The following is an 11,155-nucleotide window of genomic DNA, read 5'->3' as shown; positions in this document are numbered from 1 at the left end:
CCTTACCCACATACCCAAATACTTAGATAATACCTTCAAAGCTTCCGTGCATGGCAGACCCTCTCGGTTTGCTATACGTATACTAGGGGGTGTCACAGACATGGTATCAGAGCAAAATTTGTAGAAACTTTATACGAGCATCGAACCGGAATTCGGAAGCCTCGAAGCGAGAAGACTCAGTCAGTCCGGTAAATATGTGCATACTTGTGTTATATATTATTTTCTGTTGTTCTAAAAATATTTTGCAACACACATACTAAGATATGGCAGGAAGACCATCTCGGAACACCGCCGCCACAAATAATCTCCCAGACACCGCTAACGTTATTCTCGGTCTTTCCAACCTTATCCGCGAGCAAGCGCAGAATCATCACGATCAGATTCAACAACTCCTTCAAAGCCGACAAACCCCACCTACGCCTCAACCAAATCCCCAAAGTCTATACGAACGTTTCCTCCGTATGAAGCCCTCTGAGTTCCACGGTGATCCCGACCCGGTCGTAGCCGAGGAGTGGATCAAATCCTTGGAGGTGATCTTTGATTACATGCAAATGGATGACCGTGAACGAGTGCACTGTGCCCTGTTTCTACTTCGCAACGAAGCCCGGAACTGGTGGGAAGGAGCTAAGGAAGGTTTTGAACTCGAGAACTTGTCATGGGAAGCATTCAAAGTCCAGTTCTTCGAGAAATACTTTTCCAAGGACGTCCGGGCCAACAAACTCAAGGAATTCTTGGAGCTCCGCCAAGGGAATCTTACCATGACCGAATACGTTCGGTTATTCGAGCGAGGGTGCTTGTACGCCCCATTCATCGCCAAGGACGCCGAAGAAAAGAAAAATCACTTCACAAGGGGGCTACAACCTGAAATCCGAAGGGATATCCGCATGTCCGAGGCCACTACCTTTCGCCAAATGGTGGACAAGGCACTAACCGCCGCTCAAGACGAAAGTGAAATTCAACAAGGGAAGCGACCCCAGCCACCCACGCCACGACCTTGGAAGAAGGCCAACTTTGGAAATCACAAATTCAAGGGAAAGAAGGTCCAGGATTCGAGCCCTAAACCAGTAGCATCAACAACCAAGCCAACCTGCTCGAACTGCGGAAAGGCTCACTTTGGGATCTGCGTAAGGGATACCGAGCTGTGCTTTCGATGCAAAAAGCCCGGCCATAAGGCGAGAGACTGCCCCAACGCCCAAACTCGAGTCCCAGGCCGCACATTTGCCATGACCCGAGAGCAAGCGCGTCAAGATCCGACGATGATCGCAGGTACCGTTCTTATTCTTGGAAGACCCGTGTATGCTTTGATTGATTCTGGCTCTACACATTCCTTTATTTCCTCCGATGCGTGCGTACGTCTCGGCCTACTACCGACTCAAGTAAGCCATGAATATCGCATCTCTATGCCCTCGGGCGAAGAAATGATCACTAACAGAGTAGTGAAGAATTGCCCCATTCAAATTAAATCTCAACCCATGAGGTTCGATCTCATCGTACTAACAATCGAAAACTTCGACCTCATAATGGGAATGGATTGGTTCAAACTGATGAAAACAAAGAAACAAAATGGAACCGTTTGCATTACAAAATTAAACATTACAAATTTGATTCAAATGGATATTAAAAAAAATAAAAAATAAAAATAAGAAAAATAAGAAAAAGAAAAAGCCACATCTCTGGTCGTTGGATGTATCATCACTTGAAATTATTGTATTATGTGTATTGTATTCCATTCATCCATTCTTATTTAAATTAATTATTAATATTCATTATGTGTATGATTAATTAAAATATTTTTTACTTACTCTACAAGAATGCATCTGCTTCGTCGATGAAAAGAAGCAAACTCATGTTCGATTTCTTAGCCCAATCGAACAATTGGTGTATATCTTTGTAACTGCCTGAAAAAAATTGACCTTGTTCTCTCTATTTCTTGTTTTTGCATATGAGGGAAGTTTTCCCTAATAATCCCATGTTAATTATATTATTTATGGGCCCACCATAACATGAAAATCAAGCCCAAGCCTTAATTAACCTAATAAAAAGCTGCAGGTCTTAATTAGCCTAATAGAAAGCTGCAGGGACTAAATTGAATTTTTCAAAAACAAAATAGCAACAAGGTGTCAGATTGCATTTTTTTTCAAAACATGATTAATCTTTGTCCACAAATTGCTACATCAAATGCCTTTTTTGGAGGCATTTCCAAAATTAGATAAGCACAATATTAAGTAGCTTATTTCTTTTTTGCCGACCTTGGCAGCATTTTCGGCCTTGGTCTTTTTGTCAGTTATCAATACATTTCATCTCGGACACCAAAATCCCATGGTCTCTTGGCAGATGTGTATTCATTTTACGGTCATCGAGGATTTTGTTGATGACGTTGGAGGTTGTTGTTGGGCGTTGTTGAGATTCTAAGATACAACGGTGGTAGAGACGATTTTCTGGTGGCAATGGTCGAATGCTTCCGTCGATGGTTTAGAATGAGTTTGGAGCAGGCCGAACAATGGTTAGGTGGTTCAAAGATAGATAGCACATTGTAACGTAGGAATACGAGAGTAGGGGTATTTCCATCCTTAATTCCTTATAGAAATTAGAACATGATGGGGTCACTTCGGTAATGTTGGGCCGAACTCCCCATACTTACAATTATTGGGCCAAGGCTCAATGAATGGTAAGAACTGAGTCCATCAAGTCAATGCCCGATGAATGGTGAGCACCAAGGTGGACCAAAGTGTTCGCCTAGAGAAAGGAAGAGTAATAGGCGGTAGATAGCGAGCTTGGAGATAGCCGTTGACGAAGAAGATCTAAGGATAATTTCGATAAATAAAGGATCTATTACCAATAAGTTCATCATGGATTACTTATTCATAAAGGGGTCCCGACAAAATTTTTTTACAAACAAATTTCGACAATGTCCAGAGGTTTGTAAAATACTAAAATACCCCATCACATTTTAATATGCTCCAATTTCATCACTTAATTTAATTTAACCTTAGTTTGACCCCAAATTTCACAAATTATACAATTTAGACCCATAATTTTGACTACAATTTTGTCCGTCGTCGCTGTTGATTACCGATCTTCGACGTTGATTTTTTTTTTTTTCTGTTTTTTTCAGCCGATTCTGGCGTTCACATTTATTTTTATTTTTGATTTTTCTTCCTTGAACATTTTTAGCACGTTTAAACAATAATATTGTTGTGGTTGATAGCAATATTAACTATATTAATGTTTAACACAATAATATTGTTATAATACTCTCTAGCACAGTAATATTAACACAACAAAAATCATATTATTGTGTAATACAGTAATATTAATATGTTGACCGATCAACAAAGACAAACATAATAAAACGCCAAAAGAATTAATATTGATGTGGTTGACAGTAATATTATTGTGGTGTACCGTCAACTACAATAATATTATTGTAACGACAATAATATTACCGTCAACCACTGTAATATTATTGTGTTTACAGTAATATTACAACAGTACACGGTAATATTATTACGTTAATCGGTCAACAAATCAAACAAATAAAAAGGCCAAAGAAATAATAATATGGATGTGGTTGACAGTAATATTATTATGTTTACAGTAATTTTACGGTCATCGACAGTAATATTATTACGTTGACTAGTTAACAAATAAAAATAAATAAAAAAGTCAAAAAATAATAATATTGTTGTAGTTGACAATAATATTATTATGCTTACAGTAATTGTACTATCAACGACAGTACAATATTTTCACTAACAGTACAATTAATGTTAGCGTTCAGCGGCGGGCGTAAAAAACACAGATAAAAACAAAACAAAAAAAAAAAAAATCAACCCCGGAGACAGGCGTTAAGCGCCTGTCAACTCCGGAAATCGTTGGCGTAAAAGAAGTATTCAAAAAAAATCAACGTCGGAAACTAGCAAAAAAAAAACAAAAAAGAACAAAAAAAGTTATAAAAGTAAAAAAAAAATATATTTTAAAAGAAAAGGTCAAAAAGGGTTGAATTAACATCTACAAAAATATTAAAACACCACTAGAAGCGAAAAGGAGTCGTAATATTTAAGATTTTCTTAAACGTATGCAATTCGTAGTTTTTATTTAAAATGAAATTTGGATTTATTTTGTGTAGAAACGCGTTTTTAATTTTTCATTATTATCAGAAATGTTCCCAAAACTTTTAAATATTTATGGAAACGGCTCCCAAACTTTTGCGAAACATGGAAACGCGTGTGAGTTGAAGTTTCCGTACATCATAGTTTATAATACATATGAAAGGGATAGGCTTATTGGCGAAATAGATATAACCCCGAACCTAAAATAATAAAGATAGTTGGTCAGGAACTTAAGAATAAAAACTCGACAAATAAATAAGGAAAATATGTAAATTATGATCTATGATTAGCTAATCAATGCAAATCTCAGATAAGTAAAGATGTCCTAAATTAGGAAATAGTTGCATACAATTGTTTATATAAATGAATGTAAAAAAACCCTTGTGGGGTTACAATTTTAACATGTAACAAAAACACTCCTCTTCTGAGTTCTCTCTTTATCTTTTGTTTTTTATCTTTTTCTGGTCAATTAGTTTGTCTTCGGCGGCCACATATCGGTGCCGGATGTACTCTATGACAAACGAAAGAGTTGGATTTGGAAGGAGATATTCAGGATGCAAATCTTGCTCCATTAGAGGACTCTCAGTTAATTAACAAATTATTATGTCCTGATTTGAAAGGAAATTAGTCATCAAGGATGCATAGCAAACTGGCCCTACAAAAGTTGAAGTTACAAAATAAATAACAGAGCCCCTAAGTTTGGCCGATCGATGAAAAGACTGCACCATGTTATCCATCACGAAACGCATCCTCTATAAACTTTGATTGAGAAGTTTCCGAAAATTAGTTAGGGTTCGGCCGATAAATACACATCATGAAGTTCATCACATGCAAAAATAAACTAGGAAGTTCACATGGTGGGATCATTGCAATTAACTCAATGTATTTAATTTTTTATGCCATTCCCCTGGTTTGTATTGTACCACCACTCTTGATTGCAAACAGATGAAAACAAAGAAATAAAAAAAGAACCTTTTCCATTACAAAATGAAAAATTACAAATTTATTTCAAATGGATATTACAAAATTAAACTTAAAAATAAAAATAAGAAAAATAAGAAGAAAGAGCCACATTTCTTGTGTTGGATGTATGTATGTACATCTAATCCTTGATTTTTGCAACAGGAAACCATGCTACGAAATCGCTCATCTTCTCCGGTGGTTCTTTTGTAATTAAATGCTTTAATTTTCTTGCCATTACATTCCTTACCATTTCAGTTTTGCTGGAAAGTACTGCGAGAAAAAAAAAAATCATATTAGCAAAAATTGAAAAATAAAGAAAAAATAACTAAGAATTTAAATAAGAATTACTGAAAAATATTTTACCTTGTCGATGAGGGAGATGTAGTATGGTTTGACTTTGTCAACGTCAACTCTAACTTTGCTCTTGCTGTACAGATCATATTTGCTGCATATGTGAAGAAAAAAAAAAAAAACTATGTTAGTATTCGTTTCATTCCGATAATCTCGATGAAGAACAAATTTTTATATATATTTTTAATGAAATATTTATTTAAAAAAAAATAGAATTACTTGAATATCTGCAGCCATTTCAAGTTCTCTTTGTCTTCCTCATTCATCAAGTGTGTGTAAGCTCCAGATTTGTGCAAAGCTGCAATAGAATTAACACATTATCAAGTTAGTGCACTAATTAAACAACCATTTATAAATTATAATTCTTGATTATCTAATTAAATCATATTTAAAGGAAACAAAAAAAGATTAATTCTTACGATAAAACGAGTGGTAGCGGACGATGAACAATGCAGCGGAAGGAAGAGTTGTCCCATTTTCCTTGGCCACCTAAGTACAAATCAAATATTCATTTCAAAATCAATTAGTAATTTTCATGAGAGCCACTATAGAATTTTTTTTAAAAATATATATAGAAATTTTAATAATTTTTGTGGTTTTGTTATTTATACCAAGTACATGTAGTCGTCGTGCCCCCACGACATGACAACGTTCTCTAGGCCGCATCCTTGTTCGTAAACACCGTTCTTAGTATTGTATGATGAGTTGTAAGTATCCGAATTGTCCTTGAAATACTGCAAGATATTTTTTGTTCAATTCAAGAAATTAATTAATAATGCATAGGCAGTGAAAAATCAAAGCACATTAACCGAAATAGTGTTGTATACAGCAAAATCTTGATAAATTAACACTCGATAAATTAATAGCCTCGTTCAAATAATATTTTTCCTCGATCCCAACTCAATAAATTAATATTTTACTAAATTAACAGAAATTGACTGGTCCAAACTGTATGAATTAATTACATAGGTTTAATTGTATATTAATTACCTCAACTCAATAAATTAATATTTCGAAAAACTAATAGAATCTGACTGGTCAAAACCGTATGAATGAATTACTGAGGTTTAATCGTAAACTAGAAAATTACCTAGACTCAATAAATTAATATTTCACTAAATTAATAGAATATAAACTGGTTCAAACTGCACGAATTAATAATAGGGGTATAATAGTAAATGAATAACTACATACCTTGTGGTGAACAATGGATTGATCAAAAGCACATCCAAGAGGGAAAGTGTCACCAACAACAGCCCATTGAGGCAGCTCTCCAAATCTAGGTAGAAGAAGCACCTTTCCAAGATCTGCACCGTACCCCATATATATATATTATTTTAAAATTAATTATTTTAAAAATATTTATAAATATATAAAAAGATGGTGAAAATATATAAAATAGAATAAAATAGAATAAAAGAATTACCATGAATGAGAGCAGTCAAATGGAGCCAATCTTGATGAGGGTAATCTTTTCTAATAGCCTCAGCAGTTTGGAGCAAATGCTCAATTTGTGGTTCATCTAAATCTGGATCACTTTCATCAACCACTTCATTCAGAAGCTCACAGCACTCCCATATACTCATCTCTGTCTTGTCTAGTTTCCCATATTTCTCTCTCATCTTCTTCACCTAATACATTTTTAATTTATTAAAAAATATAAAACATTTTATTTATATATTTTTAATAATAAAAAAATAAATATTTAATTAATATAGAGAGCGGGTGGGTGGAAGGCTTACAAAATCGAATGACTGATTAATGTGGTTGAGTCGGTAGAACTCCTCTACGGTTTTCTGTCGCTCGCTTTCAGCATTGTAGTCCCTGTTATTATTGACGTCATAATAGTTAGTTCCCAACAAGAATATATTTTTTTTATTGTTTTATTAAGGTTGTTTGTAATTAACACGTGTCGCATATTAAAAAAGATATTAATCAATTAATTACCTGAAAGATTGACCGAATGAGTTGATCTCAGGGGCATCAAATCCTCCACCATGTGCGTCCAATTTGGGCATCGGAAAACCTCCATCTAGTACTAGTTCATTCGTTTCCATTTTTTTCCCTTCCACTTCTACCCCTGCAATTGTTTAATTAATTATATTAATTAACAACAAATTATTTTATATTTATACGTTTATTCGAATAATCATCCATCATTTCAATCTTCAGAACGGTTTTTATACTATGCTACACCAGGCCAGGTAAAATACATTGGATAGATTTTTATTATAGAAATAACCCTTCAGAACATACTGATTCGTGCGCATTGCATTATAATAGATATATATTTATAAATATAAATGAAATAAGCAAAAATAATTGGAAAATGAAAAATTACCGAGATCACGCTGCTCGATGAGAATAGTCATCTTCTCGAAATTATCGAAAATAGGAACGAAAAAAATAAAGAAAATTGAAAGTAATTTAGTAATATGAATGTAAACGGGCTTAATGGATGGTTTGAAGAGAGGTTTATGAAAAGGGGGTATTTATAGTGTGACAAAAAAGTCCTTAATTGGCAAATTTGAAGGTTTCGAGTCCTCAACTAAAATTTCTATTTGGAGTCCTCAGCACTAAATATGTAAGAATGATTAGCTGTTTCTAAGCTGGACCCATCAAACGTGATCTCATGTGTTTTACGCAATTCTCGGCGCGTGAAACTCACCTCCTGCAAAATTTTGAAATCTGGTGGAGGTGGAGGGCACGCGTTCCTAGTGAGAGTGGGAAAAGTGTAAAGATGCCTTGGGGTGAGTCAGCAAAACGTGTTTAAGTAGAGTTTATGCTGACGCGGAACCAAGTCATATCCTACACGAACTTGTTAATTGTTTATTACGAACGATGATAAGTAGGGGTGGGCATTCGGGTCGGGTTATTCGGGTATAACCCGACCCGGTCGGGTATAACCCGACCCGGTCGGGTATTACCCGACCGGATCGGGTAATTTTTGACGTAACCGGGTTTTTCCCGGGTTCGGGTACCCGGTGCTCCCAAACCGGGTCGGGTCCGGGTATTAGAAATCCTACCCGGGTACCCGATCGGGTACCCGGTTGAATTTTTTTTTTTTTTTTTTTTTATATATATATAATAGTAACCAGTCCGCTGCCGCTACAGTACCATATAATATAATTAATATATTATTCATTACAATTTAAATTATGCAGTGGAATCATATTTTAATGAAAGAACAAGAAGTGGGATTTGCTGTAGTTAATTAGGGGGCCGGGATGTGTGTATTAGTGCGTGTCACTGTAGAGAAATATACATACACACTTTTATATATATACATACATACAGCAAGTTGTTTCTGGTTATTATATATAATTTCTTGAAGTTGTAAAGATTCACATCTGTCATATGCAGTACACCTTTACTTAATTCTGTGTCCTCTTCTTCCACTAAGAAATATATATCAAGTATATATATATATATATATATATATATATATATATATATATATATATATATATATATATATATATGTCTGTGTATATATATATGTATATCTTAAATAAATTTAGTTAATGTTTATTTTTCAAAAAAAAAAAAAAAAAAAAAAAAAAAAAAAAAAAAAGGGGAAAATAGCAAAACCCGAACCCGACCCGAACCCGACCCGAAATAACCGGGTACCCGGTTATCTCGGGTCGGGTTCGGGTAATTTTTTTTTTGCAAAAAACCCGAATAACCCGACCCGACCCGAATGCCCACCCCTAATTACGATGAGGTTTTGAGGGCTGAGCTGTGCTCACCTAACTTCATAAATTAATGACCGACGGCCACCGTTTCGCCACGTCAGCTTTTGGTCAATTTATATTACTAATTTGGTAGCAATCCGGTGGAGGCACGAACACGTGTTCGGCCTCATCTTCAAAATAGATTCCTGTTTAATTTCACATTATTATTTAGAGCAACTCCAAGTATTATAGTCCAAAATATCAAACTGAATCATCAAATATTCATTAGATATTTAATATTTTGTTTTGATATCTATATAAATTTATTTGCTAACGATCGTTAACTTAAAAAATAAATATAATGATTTTATATTTAATTGTTATACGTCATTTTCTAATTGGTTATTTAGGTGGTCATTTTATAACTCTCATTTGATGTTATTTATCATGGGAGTATTACTTTTACATCCCAATAGTTAAAAACTCAACATGCATTACTGATTTGATTAAGGGAAAATGAGGGATAACCCTCTCAATACACAAAATAATAGAGTCTAGGTCCATTTTAATATTTACCATTTGTAAAGAAATCTAAAATTAACATTAGGAATTGTAAGATCCCCCTCACATATTTATTATTCCAATTTTGTCCTTTCTTTTCCCACTCTTTCTCCGCCCACCCCCCCCCCCCCCCCCCCTCTTCTCAACCGTCCTTTTGACGTGTTGTTCTTTAATTATTTTTCTTTTCTCTCCTCTCTCATCTCTTCTCTTTCTTCCACAATTCCTCTCCTCTCGTATCTCTCTCTCTCTCTCTCTCTCTCTCTCTCTCTCTCTCTCTCTCTCTCTCTCTCTCTCTCTCTCTCTCTCTCTCTCTCTCTCTCTCTCTCTCTCTCTCTCTCTCTCTCTCTCTCTCTCTCTCTCTCTCTCTCTCTCTCTCTCTCTCCCTCCTTTCTCTTCCCTCATTTCCTCTGTTCTCGTCTGTTTCTGTTTCATTTTTTCTCTTTATTTTTATCTATTTCTTCTCACTACTTTATCTTTTCTTCTACATCTCATTTTTTTGTCGTTGAAATCAATCTATTTTCTACTCTATGAAATTCATGTTTTCACCGGAGATGAGATTTTTATCATGAGTATTCAATTTTATAACACCATAGTATCTTAAATTGAAAAGTAATATAGTGAATTAATGGAAAAATTATAGATGACTACCAATTTTTTTATAGTTGACATCGTAAAAATTATAGTTGACTATCTATTTTTTTATAGTTGACGTTGGAAAAAATATAGTGAACTATCCGATTTTATAGTTGACTCTGAGTGTAGATTACTACAATATTTTATGTTTTTCGACAACAATGATCTCTTCTTTGTTGTGGACTCTTGATAAAACAAATTTCATAGGAAACAAATATTTGTGATTCAACAAATAGTGCGAGCATAGATCTGTAGATCTAAAAAACAAGCTTGTTTACAAACTTCATTTTTGAGTAATCAACCATGGAAGAATTCTGAACCGTCGCATATGGTCGTCGCGTACTGTTGCATACCGTTGATGTAGGAGACTTTGATTTGTCCTTCGGAGTCGCTGAGAAGGGTGTCAAAAACAGAAATTATGTGGTAAATGTACATAGATTAGGTTAATAGATGTCGAGTGGAGCGATGAGTGTATAAGAAACTACTTGTCTTCTTCTTGCTACCTTTCACCATTGTGGTCGACCTGTATTTCTCAACGATTCCCACACAAATGTTATTTTATTTTTCATTTTTTAAGAAATGTAAGAAACTAGGGCATTGTTGCGACTGGGAAAGGATCCAATATATTTGCAGATTTATTTTGCTATTTTCTTGGCACAAATATAGCTGACTACCAGAAATTGGGGAGATAATATATTGACGAAATGATTGAAGATATGCAGTTTTAGGAAAAATATTGGGGGGTCATTGCTATTAGAAATTATGGGGTAGTTCATTAATTACTAATTGTGAGAAGATTTGACCCATTAAAAATAATGTAAGGTAGTTAGTCCTAATATTTTTTCTAATGACAGGATTATA

At 34.6% G+C, this 11,155-nt stretch overlaps 2 protein-coding genes across 2 annotated transcripts; one reads left to right on the top strand and one right to left on the bottom strand.

The window, feature by feature from the left end:
- Positions 1-263: 263 nt before the first annotated feature.
- LOC105969229 (uncharacterized) lies at positions 264-4,687 on the top strand. The gene is made up of 2 exons (XM_012993979.1): positions 264-1,571; positions 4,586-4,687. The coding sequence occupies exons 1-2, from the start codon at positions 264-266 to the stop codon at positions 4,685-4,687; spliced, it is 1,410 nt and encodes a 469-aa protein (XP_012849433.1).
- Positions 4,688-5,072: 385 nt separating this feature from the next.
- Positions 5,073-7,976, bottom strand: LOC105969315 (inositol oxygenase 4). The gene is made up of 10 exons (XM_012994070.2): positions 7,768-7,976; positions 7,374-7,506; positions 7,169-7,250; positions 6,853-7,057; positions 6,621-6,733; positions 6,038-6,160; positions 5,846-5,915; positions 5,646-5,724; positions 5,439-5,520; positions 5,073-5,345 (listed from the first exon to the last, which is right to left on the bottom strand). The coding sequence occupies exons 1-10, from the start codon at positions 7,796-7,798 to the stop codon at positions 5,319-5,321; spliced, it is 945 nt and encodes a 314-aa protein (XP_012849524.2). The 5' UTR covers positions 7,799-7,976; the 3' UTR covers positions 5,073-5,318.
- Between the last annotated feature and the right edge of the window lie 3,179 nt (positions 7,977-11,155).

The sequence above is a fragment of the Erythranthe guttata genome, chromosome 10 (genome assembly GCF_056151865.1).
Source record: "Erythranthe guttata isolate IM_541 chromosome 10, IM_541, whole genome shotgun sequence".
NCBI lineage: Eukaryota > Viridiplantae > Streptophyta > Magnoliopsida > Lamiales > Phrymaceae > Erythranthe > Erythranthe guttata.
The sequence above is the reverse complement of the archived record's forward strand: the minus strand, read 5'-3'. Positions and strand labels throughout refer to the sequence as shown.

Excerpts from the sequence above, each read along its gene's own strand:
- LOC105969315 (XM_012994070.2), bottom strand. The coding sequence starts at position 7,798 with ATGACTATTCTCATCGAGCAGCGTGATCTCG. Across the intron at positions 6,161-6,620 it reads AATCCATTGTTCACCACAAG|TATTTCAAGGACAATTCGGA; the intron begins GTATGTAGTTAT and ends AATATCTTGCAG. Across the intron at positions 5,346-5,438 it reads ACATCTCCCTCATCGACAAG|TACTTTCCAGCAAAACTGAA; the intron begins GTAAAATATTTT and ends TTTTTCTCGCAG.
- LOC105969229 (XM_012993979.1), top strand. The coding sequence starts at position 264 with ATGGCAGGAAGACCATCTCGGAACACCGCCGCCACAAATAATCTCCCA. Across the intron at positions 1,572-4,585 it reads CAAAGAAACAAAATGGAACC|TTTGTCTTCGGCGGCCACAT; the intron begins GTTTGCATTACA and ends CTGGTCAATTAG.